A 17,346-nucleotide genomic window follows, 5' to 3' on the forward strand; every position below is an offset into this window, starting at 1 on the left:
AAAAAAATGGAAAGCAAACTGAAAAGAAACTAGTATGTCACGAGTACTGCACTACTTAAATTCAGACCCCTCCTCATCTTCAGTTTGGTGCCAGTGTATAGACTACTATTGAAAGTGCTTATAAACTCCAAATATCTTAAAAAAAATGCAGAAACTGTAAGCTTTATGCGCTTAGGAGGCATACAGCTTTGGCTRGTCCAGTCTAAGTCAACTCAGCATTGTAGTTAAATGTTGAGCTGAAATTTCCTTGCAAGGGGAAAAACTGAGAGCAACCACTACATATCAGAAAATGTAATTTATTGAATTAACTTTGTTTCAGCCAAATCCAATGATGGTGACRTTGATGGATTAGAATTCCTCAGTCTGTTGTGTTTGATAACATTTTAAGTCTTTGCCCAATCTTCAATTTGAGTAATGCTATCACATGACTTTAGTTTTTTTGAGGGGGATGGAGGCCTAAGTTTTTCTTTTTGTTATTACAACTTACTGTTGAAATGAGCCCTTTTTTTAACTGCAGAAGAGTTTTTAAAGTGTGGTTTTCATGAGCAATTCTGTAACTGCAGTGGCCTAAGCAACCACTGACCCCATGCTACTGGTAGGTCAGTGTGCTGGCACAGCTCTTCATGTGGGACTATGATAAACTGRATTAAAGAGTACATGTACCCAAAATATGGAAAACTTTTTTTTCTCTGCCAGATTCCTGTTCATTAAATTTACTAAAGTTCCGTTCTCCTTCCACTTGATAAGGGCTACCACATTTCCTATGTCAGAAGAATGTGACAGGGTTGGAGAACAATCTCAGGTCTTCTCAGGTTTGAAAATAATCTTGTGTCCTCACCACAATACTGGAGATTTGATAAAGTTATCCAAAAGAGCAGATGGAGCAGATCAGTCCTTTCAGATTCATTACCTCATACTTTTTCCTTTCTCTATCCCCAGTCTCCTGGTACTTTCCATTCTCTTCTAATTGTCTTCCCCCCTCATAGCCCATCCCATGTACTAGAAAACCATCTCTGCCTACTTGCAAATCCATCATAATGCCTCTCCATCCCGTTCTTCTTTACGTACCTTTCCAAACTTTTCTTTTCCTCGTGTACGTACATTTGGGGATCCCAAAGTTGCTAGTGTACTCCTGAGCCCTCCATTTTTCAGACTGCTTCCTTGTTCTTCCTCACTTGTAGTGAGCCACCAGCAGAATGMTTGGACAATGTTAGTGATCTCCATGGATGCAGCTGTTATTGCCCATTTAGTTGGCCAGGATTACCTTTCATCACTCTTGTTCCTTTGCCCAGAGAGATTCAGCTTCACAGAAACCCTGAGTTTACAGTAGTAGAATTCTCTTCAGGGAAATGAAATAGCCAGACAGACAATTTTTAAGCATCAAAAAACTCTCAGCATAAGAACRTAACAGTTCTATCTGCACAGGACACAGGAAAAATGGCTGTCAGTTAAAGATGTAGTGTTAAAATATGTGAGTTTTTCCTGTTGCTACTCAAATTCCAGTCCCTTTCTTCCYGTGGAATAAAACTATATTCATTTGGGTCATTCTGTGGTTGTAGGGTGTGTGACAAAGCATGCATGTTAAAAGATACTACCCACTAGATGGAGTCTGCATATTACTTGTTTTTAGTATTTATCTGAGGGACAGTAACCAACAAGAAAATTAGCCTTACATTTTGGTTGTTAGTGAAGGCAGTATCCCAACTATATATCGTTAAACAAAAATGGATCTGTTCAACAGAAAAGTAGATTGAACTAATGTTTTAAAGTTTTCTTATTTTGGGTGTTACAGCTTTTTGCTATCTCTCAGAACATGAGCTGAAAACGCATTCTTTCCTCAATGAACTTGAAAGGAAACAACTGACAGGCTTTATGTTGTGCAGGTGCAAAGTATCTGGATTAGATAACTTGTGATACAAGTGCAAAGAGAATATTTATTTTAAAAAGTATTGTTTTGCAAATGTATTAACTTTTTTTTTTTTTTTTTTTTACTAAGTAATGTATGTAAGCTTAAATAGAAAATTATATGTGAAGATAGAACTCAAATGTTTGATGGCAAAATATACTATTGGAATTTAATAGTTGTGATTTCTAATGCTAATTATATTTCCAAAAGTATGAATATGCAAAATGATTGGAGATGAACATAAAAAGCTAGTATCTCTTTCACTTTGTTTTTTTACAGTCAGAGACTAGAAATGAAAGCACAAGTTGCAGATGCATTCATAGCAAAATTCCAGCTGACACCAGATGAAATGAACCTCCTTCGAGGCACAAAAGATGAGCCAATTACTGAGGTAACTCAATGAACATTAAAAGCTTTGCCCTGAACCAAAATGCAGAAGCACTCTCTCTGAATTTTACATGAAACCTTATTATCAGAGTGTAGTTTCATTTTATGTGGAGGAACATATCTTAACAGACTGTTGAATTTCTGATGAGTTTGAAATGTGTGATGAAAGATTGAAGTAGCAAGAAAGAAAATCAACATTAAATTCTMGTTTGAGTAATGAGTTTAAGGGGCAATAAGAGCTTTAATGTCCTCCTACTCTTCTACATTTATGGAACCTGAATTTTCAGCTAAGATGTTCTAAAACTACACTGAGCTCAAGTAAAGCAAATGAGAATTTTCAATGCTTCAGGAATATGGAGCACTGTTTTTCTGTGTTTGTGTGCATTTTACGTAAGCATATATGTATTTTATTTAATGCAATATATAAATAATTTGAAACAATATAAAGGGGGGCTTTCCCTCATTATTATTTTTTTCTTGAAGGTATTAAGTGCTGACTCATTTTTAGCCACCTTCCAAACCAAGTTTTTTAATATGTTTATGGTTTTAAGTAAGAAGGCACATTGTTCTACAGTAAAAGCAAACTGAATAACAAGAGAATTGAATATATTTAACAGATTTTATTATTGTAGCTGCATAGAAATGTTCACTTAAATGCAGAATACCTGCTGAGACATGGTATCTCGTTTCCACAGATATCCTGTTTGCAGTTTAAGCATTATTAAAGAARTAGAACAGCTAACTATAAACAATGCTAATGAAAGCATAACTGGAACATTTTAAATGATTGTGCACTTGAGTAAATGCTTTTGTACCAACTATTACCTTGAAAGAAACATTCAGGTTGAGATAGAAAAGCMTGCACATGCATGCAYGCACGCACACACACATGCACAAAATCCCTAAAGCAAACAAAACCTGCAAAACTTACTTCTATGGGCTTGATCTAAAGGTCAGCTGAGTTTTTATTTTAGTRTATTTTATGCTAAGCCATATCTTGTGTTTGTATGTGTTACTTACATATTCCATCTCCTGTTTTCATATGGGAATTGATCCTGCAAGTTGATAAGTATACTTAATGCAAATTCAGTTTAGGTCAGTATCTTACAAGGTCATCTTTCAGCTCTTAAAAAAWAAWAWAAWAWAAAARAAATAAATAAACCAAGCCCATCTCAAGCCTAGGGGACATTATGCTCTTTTCATAATATATTTTCCCTTTTCTGTTTGAAGCAACTTTCCAAAATCGATAAATAGTATAGAAAATCTTTCTTCACTCTTAAATGAATCCTGCCAGTCTATGGCAGAAGGAAGCCTGCCTTTCTTGTTTTTCCCCTTTGAATGTTGCAGTATGGAATAACAATAACACTGTACCATTTATTCAGTACTTGGCTTGCTTACAGCAGAACAAGGATTAGAATCATAGAATAGAATCATAAAATCAGTAAGGTTGGAAGGGACCTCTGGAGATCATCTAGTCCAACCTCCCTGCTCGGCATGGAGGTTGGACTAGAGCATGGTAGACAGGCTTGCATCCAGGYRGGCCTTGAAGATCTCCAGAGAAGGAGACTCCACAACCTCTCTGGGCAACCTGTGCCAGTGCTCCGTCACTCCCACAGGGAAGAAATTCCCCCTCACGCTCAGGCRGAACTTCCTGTGCTTCAATTTCTGCCCAKTGCCTCTTGTCCTGTCACACGGGACAACTGAAAAGAGTTTRTCCCCATCCCCTTGACACCYTCCCTTCAGGTACTTGTACACATTGATAAGATCCCCCCTCAGKCTTCTCTTCCCCAGGCTRAASAGGCCCAGCTCTCGCRGCCGTTCCTCACAGGGCAGSTGSTCCAGCTCTCTGATCATCTTTGTAGCCCTAYGCTGGACTCTCTTCAGTAGCTCCAKGTCTCTCCTGTCCTGGGGAGCCCAGRACTGGACACAGCACTCGAGAYGAGGCCTCMYCAGGKCTGAGGAGAGGGGYAGGATCACCYCCCTCAGCGTGCTGGCAACACTSTTCCYRATGCACCCCAGGAGACCACTRGCTTTCTTGGCCACAASGGCACATTGCTGRCTCRTGGTCAACYTGTCATCCACCAGCACTCCCAGGTCCTTCTCKGCAGAGCTGCTCTCCACAAGGTCAGCCCTCAGCTTGTACTGGTGCCTACGGTTATTTCTCCATAGGTGTAGGACCCTGYACTTGCCCTTGTTGAAGCTCATGAGGTTTCTCTCTGCCCAACTCTCCAGCCTGTCCAGGTCTCTCTGAATGGCAGCACAGCCCTCAGGTGTGTCAGCCACTCCTCCCAGCTTRGTGTCATCAGCAAACTTGCTGAGGAGGCACTCTGTCCCCTCATCCAGGTCACTGATGAAGWAGTTGAACAGGATGGGACCCAGTACTGAGCCCTGGCAGAAGCCACTAGCCACAGGCCTCCAACTAGACTCCACGCCACAGATGACGAYCCTCGGGGCTCTGCCTTTCAGCCAGTTCTCAATCCACCTCACTGTCCACTCGTCTAACCCACACTTAACCCAGAGCTTCTCTAGGAGGATATTATGGAAGACAGTGTCAAAAGCCCTGCTGAAGTCAAGACACACAACATCCACTGCTCTCCCCTCATCTACCCAGCCAGTCATTCCATCCTAGAAGGCTATCAGGTTGGTGAAGCAGGATTTCCCCTTGGTGAATCCATGCTGGCTACTCCTGATCACCTTCTTTTCCTCCATGTGTCTGGAGATGACATCCAGAATGAGCTGTTCCATCACTTTTCCAGGGAWGGAGGTGAGGCTGACCGGCCTATAGTTGCCTGAGTCATCCTTCTTGCCTTTTTTGAAGATTAGTCCTATCGATCCTTTCAAACTACCTAAAAAATGTGCAGAAGTAACCAGGATATAATTATAGTTGTGCTACTRAAGTGGCAGACTTTAGTAAGATCATCTGTGTACATTTTCCCTATGATAAAACCCACTAGTGTGCTTAAAATATTATCAGACTTCTGTTTGTTGGATTTTTTTTCTTCTAGATGAAGATTTTAATCATTAGATTTTATGTGTTGAATTTTCATAAACTTATCTACAACACAGTTGATGCAATGCTGTAGATTAAATCAATTGATTTGAAATACCTCACTTAGAGAAAAGATATGTTTCTATATGAATTGAACCAGAGTGGAGCTCTGGAATAAACTGTCCGACTCACAGAAGGAACAAACACTTATATCTGGATTCTGCAGTCTCCTCCGTAATGTTTGAAAAATGCCTTCATAAAATGACTTGAAAATGTTACTGGATCTACTTTAATTCCCTTAATAATATAACATAACCTTTCTGGCAATATGTCAGTGTTTTCTAGAGACTGCTGCTGATATGTTACTTACAGGGAGAGGTTAGCATGGAAACCTCAATTTGTTAAAAAAGCTTGATTTTTCTTAGGAATTGTTACTTCACTCATATTAAAAGGAAAAAAAAAAAGCTTATAATCATTGTGCATTATAGTTTGTCAGTTTGTTCTTCAGTTGCTTGTATTAATRAACAGAAGGTGGAGGAATATACAATAATGTCCTTTAAAACATCCTCCCAAAAGAGATGAACTATAAAAGTAAAACACACAGATATTATATAAAGCCAGGTTAAAATCACATCTTTGCTGCTGTTTTTTTTTAAAAAAAAAAGAGTGGAAGAAGGGAGTGATGACAGAGGCTATTAAGGTAGGATAAAAGGTAAGACATGCGTGTGGTTGTATTTTAAAAGCAGCACTTGGAACATGGACCTACAAGGAGCAAAAATATGGAAATGGAATGAGGAGTACGAAGTGCTAGAGATGTGAATGGAAATTGCTGCTTTTAAACACTGACTTTATTTATTTATTTATAGGATTTTTTCAAGGCATTGGGAAGAGTAAAGCAGATTCATGATGATGTCAAGATTCTCCTCCGGACAAATCAGCAAAGAGCAGGGTAAGTGTTACTTAAACAATTTAAAGGTAACCGTTTACTACTTAAATGCAGCATTTACCGTGAGGTCTCATACATCATATCACATGACCATAAAGAGTGTTCAGCCTCAAAACAAAGAATAGTAGCATATTTTGAAATTTTCTTAATTTATAAGTGGTGCTTTTTATTAGATTTTGAAGTGCTTTTACTAGTACTACCTAAAATAGTATYTGATTAAAAAAAAATCTTTTTTATCTTGTAGTTTAGAAATTATGGAACAGATGGCTTTACTGCAAGAGACATCTTACGAACGACTTTACAGATGGACTCAAAGTAGGACTAAGATTGTTTTTGTTATGTTTATGAATATTACTGTGATGACTCCATTAACTCCTTGATATGGGTTGAACCCAGCAAGAATCCTTTCCAAGATTCATTAACAAGTCTTTGAGTTTCCTTCTCRGTGAAAAATTTGTCTAAAAAATAGCTTTTGAGGATCAAATTCTTAAGTTGGAGATTCTCTTTGTTGTGARCTCATAATCACTGGCTGATCACACCTCTTTCTGTAAAACTATGTTATTTATTTGCATTTTTCAGATGGTCTTCCATAGAGGTCAGGGACTATAGTAGTCTAATTGTTCATTGCATTTCATTTTCTTGCATGTCACAGGAAAGCTCWCTTTTGGTAATTTGCTAGTAACATCTATGTTAGTAGAAGTGGTTTATTACCTTTTAAACTTGATTAAACCTTGTTTAAACTTACCCTTTAGACTTGTTTTCTTAGAATGTTCTCTTGAATTATAGTATGTAATATTTTTCCAAATACATACTCTGGCTGCAGACATCATTGTTTTGTGGAACACCTTGATGGTGTAAAATGTACGTATTTTGTTTTACTTCTCTCTTCTTCTAGAATGTTGACAGGAAGATATACAAAAAAGCTGGTGCAATGTGAAAATACATTGTTTTTCATTGAATGCTGAAATCTCAAATGATGGTTGCTGTTTGGCTGTAGTAAAAACTCATCTATATTATGCTAAATTTTGTGATTTGATTTATATGATTTCCACATTCTTGTGTGGAATATACAAACTTATAAAGCTATTATATGTATAGATAGGTCTCTTAAGTAAAAAAATACATGGCTTGCTTAAATAATATATGCCCCCTTTTTTCTTAGTAGATTACCTGGAATACRGCAATCAAGGGATTATGAAACCTAACAGAATTTTGATGATTGAAGGGCTTAACAATTTGTACATAGGCACAACCAGATATTAAGCTTCCTTTAATTTTTATTATTGTTGAGATTTGTGATGCCAATCCATTTTACAGCAAAGTAATGCATATGGGAGATGGGAAATTTAATTACAATAATACAAAAAAGGCCATGCAACATATTCTCAAGGTTTCAAATCAAAATCTAAAATCTCTATTAGTTTTTAACCTGTTTTCTTGTTTGACACCCTGGTATAGAAAATGTTACATTTTCTTTTTGCTGTGTGAATAATGCATTTTTATTGGTCTTGATATTTTTCAGATGAGTGCAGAACTTTGACACAAGAATCATGTGACATTTCTCCAGTTCTCACTCAAGCTATGGCAGCCTTGCAAGACAGGCCTGTCCTATATAAGTAAGTAAATGTGCATGGTTAACATAAATGAGTATTTCCAGCCTATAACACTTAAAAATTGACATGAACTACGGTGGAAAGGGTGGTGACAATTTAGTCTTGCATCAGATAAAAGAAAAATTGTACTTCAACTTCTCTAAATTTCAGAAGTCTTTATATACATATAAAGACATAATTATAGTACAGTAAATGTGATTGGCTTTTTTCCAATTTACTGATTTCTAATTAAAGTAAAATGTCAGACTGTTTTTATTTTAATCCAAATGAACTGTGCATATGGGTAACTCTCCTTGTAGGGTTTTTTCTTCAGAAAAACATGCTATCTAAAGCATGTGATTGTCTAGTTTAAAACCCCAAAGTGAAAAATTGCTAAAGGCTAATTAGTTTTTACTTAAGTGCTCCTGGCAGTAAGTGTGTCTTCTATTTTGAGTTGGAAAGTAATATGTTAAAACCAATCTACTATACATGATGTGCCTCCGAAGTGTAGGGGTACATATTTATGTATGTATATATATGCATACACACACACACACACACACACACGTGTGTGTGTGTGTATATATATGTATATATGTATATATGTATGTATGTATATATATACACACTGCTATTTAAGTCTTGTTCAGAAGTTGTTGAAGGGACTGTTTAACCTAAATGAAATGCTAGTTACTAGAGGCAGAATAACCACAAGGTGGCACTATAAGAACTGTCTTTATTGGGGTAACTTTACAAGCAGGTACAATTTCACAGTTAATCCTGGTACACTTCTTTGCACTTGAAAGGTTTCTTTTTTGTCACTCAATCATTCATCATATTTTTCAACTATTGCAAGTTACTGTTAGCTAAAGGCATCCAGGACAGCAGAGTTCTAGGCTTTCTTTCAAAGCCTGGCCTTGTATTTAGGAATATCAGAGGTCCAAGGTGAGCTATGTGACACTGTTAAACTTCACGGAGGGGAATGTGTAGTGCAAATGGCCCTTCTATCATTAAGAGAGAGAGTGCATATCTTAGGTTATCATGCTTAGCTACATGCTACAGCATTATTGATAAACTGCATTATTGATGCTTTGTAGTATTTTGAATCTCAAGATTACTTTATTTCCTTTCAAAAGTAAAAATTTTACATACGTTTGTACTTACCACACTGCTGAGTTAAAAATACAAAAACTCTGTCATAGAAGAAATTAGCTTGATATTATTGTTGTTATTCTGCATTTAAGCACTGCTGTGTGAACAAATCCAGATTTTTGTCCAAATTACTGACTCTGCATCTGATAAAGATCCTGAAATGGAGGAATGAAAACGAGTGAAATGGAGAAGGGCAAGAGTTTAGAAACATGACTGCAAATTCTTGTTTTCTGATTTTGACTACATATTTTTAACCTTAAGGTGGCAGAAACATGGTACCATGGACAGACTTCCAGGAACTACAGTCATTAGAGATGTGAAATAAATATTTCAGTTTGGTCTTCACTTCCTATTCCTAACAGAAGAATTGAAAACTATTTTATAGATAATACATGGAGTCATAGTTCAAAGTAGTATTCCTTTTCCATCCTACACTCTGATTTTTAAAGCTTTTTCTCCACCTCCTCCCTGCCAATGAATTTACTTTACTGGATATTCAAACAGTTGGTTTAGGGCCCTGAAAAGAATGCAAATATTATTGTTTTCCTCCCCCATAAGGAATATGCGTAGTAATACAGTAGTTAATACTGTGTTTCTAGTGTAAATAGTTATTACCGAATTCTGTGCATGCAGGATTTTGTCATGTTATACCCTGTCTACTGACAGTAAAATGGACATTAGTAGTTTTCTCTTTTAAACAAAAGTATTATTAACTGTGGTTTTCAAAACTAATAAGGCCTATTCTGCTGCTATATTTTTAATGATTTATTATAGATGTTTATTGTAGAAGGGAAAAAAAACTTATCTAGTTTATACATATACCTGAGATTTTTCACTGCAACACTGCTATTCCTGGAGTATTGGTAATCAGTGGATCCCGGATTGCTCCTACTATTAGTAACATAATTTTTGAAATAGTGATTTCTTAAAGAACGTTTTATATTAATGTTTTTTTTCTAAAAAACGCAGATACTTACTCTCTACGTTACCAGATATAGTTTCTGGAGAAAAATATAGAAGAGTACTGAAACTTTTGTTTAAATATGCTGTTTTCTCATCTCGCAAATAGTAATGTAGAAAAAGAGTAAAAAACTGAAGGATCGTTTGAACTATTTTAGCGTAACAGGAATCTAATTGAAATTAACTTGGAACCTATTTGAAACAGTGTATTGTTTCTTTTTATTTTTTCTTTCACATCTGTTCAGTTGTGAATGCAGTATTCATTTAACTTAAATCAGAGTTGCATGCTTTATTATTATTACTATTTTATTTTTGCATCTATTCAGCTACTGGGTGTTACTGGCAAGTGATACCACACTTAGTCTTTGGTATTTCTCCAATAGTATTGGAAAAATAAATTGTCTTTTTTTTCTTTCTCCTTTGTAGTTTGTGTGTTTTGTTCAAAATACTTAAATTCTATTCTTAATAGAAAAGGTCCGATGCTTTCAAAATTCTTCTATTTCTAAATAGGTASAGTGGAGTGTTAGCAGTGTTTGTTTCCCTCTTGTCATTATGCTTCAGCCCCAACAGGAAGGTAGCCTCCTCTAAAAATCAGTATGTGTATGTTCTGGTACATCCTCTAGTACTGGGATGCTGATTGAGATGATGTATTCCTGACCTATAACTGTCCATTAAATAGCTAATTGAGACTCACTGATTAAAACAAGTGAATAACTGTCAAGTGGAGATAACTTTGTCGCTGCTAACCCTCCAGTGGCCTAGAGGAAGAAGGCAGAGTGGAACCCTGGTTATTTTTATTCATTTGTGTGTGGTAAGGGGATGTGAGGTTGAAGATGAAGGGATCATCTTGAATATATGGTCAGAAGAGTCAAGAATATCTAGAGGTTTTGAATTTTTCATAGTGGAAGCATTGATGCTAGTTTAATAGAATTATAAAAATGGTTACTGTAATAACTGAAGCTGAGCTAATAAAACGTGATGGTGTGAACTGTTTTATTTTAACCGTTTCTGTATTTCAACAGGTATACTTTGGATGAGTTTGGAACAGCTAGGAGAAGTGCTGTAGTCCGTGGTTTTATAGATGCTCTTACTAGAGGAGGTGTAGGAGGTACTCCCCGTCCTATTGAAATGCATTCTCATGATCCTCTGAGGTACAGTCATAGTAAGAATGTATATTAAATAATCTTTCTTTTKCCTGCTGACACTTTAAATCCCTGACAACCTAAATCCCTGGTTTACATAGGAATTTTTGGTTTCATTTAGGTATGTAGGAGACATGCTGGCCTGGTTGCATCAAGCTACAGCTTCTGAAAAAGAACATTTAGAAGCCATGTTAAAGCTTGTAACTGTTGAAGGTACTATTAGATTTTAAAACATTTATTGAAAAATGAGAGAAAACATGTCTGTGATGTCAGAAGGTGTGATTAATTTCCTAGACTATGCTTCAGTTATGCAAATCTGACCTTAGATGATACTGCAGATAAATTCAGGATAGCTGATGCTTTCGTTTTGCAAGAAAGCCCCTAATGAAGAACAATATTTCAAAAGGCGCTCTTCTCATTTTACTGTGCTCAGAATAGGTTTATACTAAATATAGAAAGTGACTTTTTATACTGTAGTTCAGAGTTCAAAAGGCTGTTTATAACATGCAAATATATGTCTCACCAAAAACGTTGTCCTGTGGTTGCTTATTGATGTGTTGAGGATATCTGTTATCCCTTGCTCCTTTATTTAGAGGATTTTTTTTATAATTGTTTGTTCCTTCTGTGCTATGAGTAAAATGCAATTTCCTTCTAGCATGTAACATGTCACTGGAAGCTTCCGGATGCCAAAGTAGGCCTCTCATGGATCTATGAAGTTTTATAATAGTGACATTCTCCTTCATTTAAGAGACACACAGATTTTTATTCTTCAGTCTATTGGGTTTTTTTTTGTTGTTGTTGTTGTTTGGGTTTTTTTTAGTACTTTAGACTTGTACTTTCAAGTACTTTATTCTGTAGAAGCTGCAGTGTGATCGGTCTCCATAGCTGCAGCCAAAGACTTGTTTATCAGTTAAGTATGTATTCTCAGTTCTATCAAATACAGATCAAATACAAGTTCTTATAGTGAGTATGAAGAGCTCTTCAGACTGTAAGCCTTTGAGTCCTGCTCTGGCATTTTAAGTTAATAGGCATTTATGTTTTGCTTAACTCCTGTAAATATTATGTAGCTTTCCTAATTAATGACATGTAGGCAAGGAGGCTGTTAAAAGTAGGAAATGCTATAAATCAAACCAAAACAAGGAAAAAGCTTCAGAGTTCTAGAGAGTTTATATAAATCATACAATGCATTGTTATATATATTTCATGTGCTTGTTATTTGCATACAGGAAAAAAAAGGATAATTACCTCTATTTCTAAATTCTCTTACATGATGAGCTTACAGAATTCTGTAAAACTGAATTTACTTTTATTTACTGACTGTGTTAGGGCAATAGGAAAGTAGGCCTCGTGATGGCTGTGTGGTGGAGAAGAAGACATGATGACTCTATAAATGAAGAGCTGTGTTTCTGTTTTAACTACAGACAGTGTTTGGAGAAAAGCTGGCCACATAGAGGATTTTGCTGTATCTAGTTCTGCTGTTGACTATGCTGCTGCTGCTGAGAAATATTTCATTCTGTTAAGAAATTCTCCTACCTCTCTGTGTAGTGCTTTATCTAGCTATTAAATTCTCTGGTCTTCTGGCAGGATATCAGGCTGAGATGTTACGATAACTTAGATATATTCAGAGCATTTCAGCCATGGATCAGAGTAAACTACTTAAGATCATAGAGAAAGAAATGTTTTGGGGAAAAGTTTCCAGAAAATTTCACTAGGTAAAAACTTTTTTTCTCCAGGGAATAGTATAAACAAGCAAACTAGCGTTTCTGTGTGAAGCAAAATCTGTTTCCTGAGCTTAACCAGGAGTGGTTTTGCCATCAATGTTGTGCAGTTCTCAAGAAATGTGAAGAGAAAAAGATGATGAGGGATTCTTAGTTTTGTACTGGGAGCAACAAAGCCTGGAAGTTACTATGTGTTAACTATTCCTCTGGATCTTTGGGTAATTTTTTTGATCACAAGGATGGTTATAGGTTATGATCAGTAAGATGAAACAGTACTTGATGGGGTACAATTGAGCTTAATAAGAACCCTTTAGTGTGAAGTGCAGTCTTATGAAATAACTTGAGATTATATGCTTCGTATAAATACAGATCCAGAGTTGGCACTTGCTAATCAGTGAGTACGCTATCTACAGTATTGAGAGACTGAGTCGAATTCACTGATAGTCTTTAGGGTAGTATAATCTACAGGCTATAGCAAGGATAAGTTAGTTTCGCTTAGCCATTTAGAAGGGGGACATCTCATTTGTGATTATAGATAAGAGTTTCATTACCTCCAGAGGGCAAGTGCTCCTAACAGAAGGTCACATAATCACACAATAGCTGAAGTTGGAAGCGATGTCCAGAGATCATCTTGTCCAAAACCCCTGCTCAGGCAGGGTCAGCTGGAGGAGGTTGCCCAGGACCATGCGCAGTCGAGTTTTGRTATCTCCAAGGATGGAGAATCCACAACCACTCTGGRCAGCCTGTTCCAGTGTTCGACCACCCTCACAGGAAAAAAGTGTTTTGTTAGGTTTAAATGTAATTTCCTGTGATTCAGTTTGTACCTGTTGCCTCTTGTCCTGTCACTGGGCACCAGTGAGAAGAGTATGTTCCCATTCTCTTGACACCACCACCCCATCATATATGTATACCCATTGGTAAGATCTTCMTGAGCCTTCTGTTTTCCAGGCTGAACAGTCCCAGCTTGCTCAATCTCTCCTCTTATGAAAGGTGCTCCAGTCCCTGAATCTTAGCTGCCCTTTGTTGGACTCACTCCCTATAGCCCTATGACTCTCTTGCACAGGATGCAGCACTACAGATATGGTCTCACCAGTGCTGAGGGGACAGATAGATCATTCTCTCTGCTTACTGGCAATTCTCTTCCTAAAGCAGCCCAGTAGGATGCTGGCTGCCTGTTCCACAAGGGTGCATTGCTGGCTCATGTTCAACTTGTCTACCATGACCCCCAGGTCCTTCTCTTGAAAGCTCTCCAGCTGTTCAGCCCCCAGCTTGTACTCATGCATGGGATTATTTCTCCCCAGCTACAGACTTGGCACTTCCATTTGTTGAMCTTCATTTGTTGACCTCCCAGCCCATTTCTTCAGCCTGTTCTTGTCCCTCTGAATAGTAGAACAGCCTCTGGTTTATCAGCCACTCCTCTCAGTTTTCTGTCATCTGCAAACTAACAACATCCACTGCTCTTCCCTCATCCACCAAGCGAATCATTTCACTGTAGAAAACATCAGGTTGGTTAAGCACAATTTTCCCCTTGGTAAATCCGTACTAGCTACTCCTGATCGCCTTCTTCTGTTTCATGTGTCTAGAAATAGTATCCAGGATTAGTTGCTCCATCACCTTCCCAGAAATCAAGGTGAGGCTGACAGACATAGTACCCCAGATCTTCTTTCTTGCCCTTCCTGAAGATAGCAGTGACATTTGTTTTCTTCCAGTCTTCTGGAACTTCCCCGGAACACCATGAGATCCACTATGAAGACAGACATCTAGTGTAGATATTTCAGAGACTGTTGTTCTTTTTCCCATTCCCAACAGAGGGAGCCCAAGCAGCTAGTGTACACTAGACACCTAATCTGGGGTGGAAACTAGAGCTTAAGTGCAGTGAGTTTTTCCCAATGGTAGGTCAGTCAAACGTTCTAACTTTTAGTTTCAGCTTAAATAGCTTTTTGGAGATGGAGCTGCTTTTATTATTTTAAAACACTTCCTGTGCCAAGTTCAATTTCTATTTAAATCCTTCTGTAAGCTCAGTGTGATTTAAGTACTGTGGAGACTGTAAAAATCCTACACAAAAACTTCCTTTATCCTTTTTTTAAAAAATGTGTAGCTACAAGTGAAATGCATGTAGATTTGGTCCCAGTGGAAGAAAAATTGTGCAAAGGACATGTTTATGGAGGAATGTCCCAGTTTTGACTTTAATGAGAATGAGCTAAGTAGCCCACAACTAAATATTCCGGAATAATTTCTTAAAAGTTTTAAAATTTGTAGCCTTGCAATTTGCCAACTCTTTAAAATCAATTTAATCAAAAATACTACTGAAATTTTGAGCACTGAAAGTGCATTCAAAAGAATATTAACTGTTTTGCATTGTACTGGCCAGGGGAAGAGTATTTTTTTCTTCTTTGGCACTTAGGCATGCTCTAAGCAGGAACCTTCCAGTTTTATAGAGGACTTGCCCTTGAAAGGAAGAGAGAATTGCAAGCATTTTGTTTAAAAGAAGCAGTAGAAAACCCATTTTCCTTGGAGTTGTAGGAATGCAGCCAGACAGCAGAAGCCAAAATAAAGTATAAGAAATCTCTCTCTTTTATGGAAGAGTATACAGAGAGAAATGAAATACTGTATGGGAGGCAGCCAAAAGCATATCTTCAGTTAATAAAACTGCATTCTAAAATTGATTTTTTGAATCTCTAAAAATTTTTTCATCTGTAATTCTCTCATGTCAGCATGATGTACTAATACTTGCAACAGTTACATAACCAATTGTGCTGGAAGATTTGCTTTTATTGTTTGCTGAAACTAAAATATCCTAGTTGGACATGAAAGTGTATGTGAAGACACATGCATGCAATATATCAAGGTGATAATTCCATGTATGTTGATGTTTGAATTTATACATTTTTGCAGCTAAAACTTTGATAAATAAGAAATTATTGTTAAGTCAATCCGATCTTGATACACTGCTGCCTGTATGTGCCAGATACTTAGTATACTGATAAACAATAAAAATATGAGTGCTATTAATAGACTGAAATGTGAATTCTGCTTAAAGAAGTGTATGTTGTTAGGGTGTATTTGGGAGCAAGGTATTGCATAACAGGCCATGAATCGTCTGTTTTATAATCTTGCTTTCCTTCTTGGTTTCAGTACTGAAATATATAAATATAATTTTATTACTTTACCAATTTAGGATGCTGAAATTCTTACAGAAAACCACCACAGTGAATGTAGGTTTTTTCTACTTAAGTAGCTTTTCATGTATTTCGGTGTAAAGGGACATGTCACATGTATCTGATCTTTGTTTATAATTTTTACTCTCAGAGGTAATCTCTTTTAGTGTGAAATAAGAGCTGCAAAATATAGCTTAAGGTCACCTGATTTTTATCACGTCTCCATCAATTTGTTTACTGTTCATTGCACAGGTCCCATCTGAGGATGAACTCTTGTTGGCGTGTTTTAAATTAGAATTAAAGTATTGCTGTCTCCATAAATCTATTCTGAGTCATTGCTGAAGTGAGAGCTTGAAGACCTGTTACTTTCAGTTTGATTGATTTATGACAGTACTGGTTGCTATGCAATGATTCGTTTGTGTTTCATGATAAGATATGGTAATACTCTCTTCTGTATATGTTACTCTGTGAAAGACTAGTTTCAGTTGCTGTTAAGGAAGAAGCATTTGCTAATACTGTAGTATACTGCAGCGTGGAAGTGTGTGATGTAGTTCCTATCAATGCCATAGGTGCATCAGTATCTAAAATTGCCAGGCATGTATTTGCAGTTTATCCCTTTCACAGTGGTAGATACTGTTGTTCCTTGAGCTTCTTAGTGGCCTTTTTTTTCTCTATTTATTTTCATGAAGTGCTGATATTGAGCCTCACTGTAACAATTTCTTGCTAGATCATTCATTCTTCCCGTTACACCTACTCCCTTCAAATTCCCTGGCTCTACATTATGATAGGAAGTAGTTGCATAGCATAAGGTAATGACTCTCCAGGACCCTGTTTTGGCATGCAACTATCTATTAATGGCTAGATTTGAAGTTCAGCAGAGATGTAAACCAGTCAGGTTCTTTCAGGGAAAATAATATGTAGTTCATAATAGTTTATATGGAGGAATAACTCTTAAATTTGTTTTTGTTTTATAGTCATGAAGAGAAAAGAATTTATCTGTTTTATCTTAACGTATGTTTGCATTAACTGTAGGCGTGCAAGAAAATATTCAAGAAGTAGTTGGGCACATCACAGAAGGTGTCTGCAGACCCCTGAAGGTGAAGTATTTGGTTTTTCTGATCACTCTAAATATAAAAATAACTCTGTGATGTTTTTACACAACCTGTGCCTCTGTCTCTACAATATATTTTCATCCTCCTTGGTTGAGACTTAGTTTCTCAATCCTGAGAATCATAAAACTCTTCAAAGTTAAAGATTGCGTAGTTCATAGATATCTAGTTATAATTAATCATGTAGTGGGAGATACGATGTTACTAAATCTGTATCTTGGTTTTGTTTTGTTACTTTAGAACTAAAGTCCAGAAGTGCTTACATAAAAAAAAAAAAAAAAAAAAAA

At 36.7% G+C, this 17,346-nt stretch overlaps 1 protein-coding gene across 2 annotated transcripts in view; it reads left to right on the plus strand.

Moving 5' to 3' along the window:
- LOC146586821 (conserved oligomeric Golgi complex subunit 6-like) overlaps window positions 1–17,113 on the plus strand; it is a 49,585-nt gene extending 32,472 nt beyond the window's left edge. For both annotated transcript variants that reach the window (XM_085320721.1, XM_085320722.1), the window contains exons 5-11: window positions 2,186–2,297; window positions 6,149–6,231; window positions 6,473–6,543; window positions 7,751–7,844; window positions 10,955–11,083; window positions 11,196–11,287; window positions 16,983–17,113. In XM_085320721.1, the coding sequence (XP_085176847.1) occupies window positions 2,186–2,297; window positions 6,149–6,231; window positions 6,473–6,543; window positions 7,751–7,844; window positions 10,955–11,083; window positions 11,196–11,287; window positions 16,983–17,098 (697 nt within the window). In that variant the 3' untranslated portion in view covers window positions 17,099–17,113. The remainder of the gene's footprint in view (window positions 1–2,185; window positions 2,298–6,148; window positions 6,232–6,472; window positions 6,544–7,750; window positions 7,845–10,954; window positions 11,084–11,195; window positions 11,288–16,982) is intronic.
- Window positions 17,114–17,346: the final 233 nt, after the last annotated feature.

Source organism: Rhea americana, unplaced genomic scaffold (assembly GCF_003343005.1).
Source record: "Rhea americana isolate MKP2758 unplaced genomic scaffold, rheAme1 scaffold_65, whole genome shotgun sequence".
NCBI lineage: Eukaryota > Metazoa > Chordata > Aves > Rheiformes > Rheidae > Rhea > Rhea americana.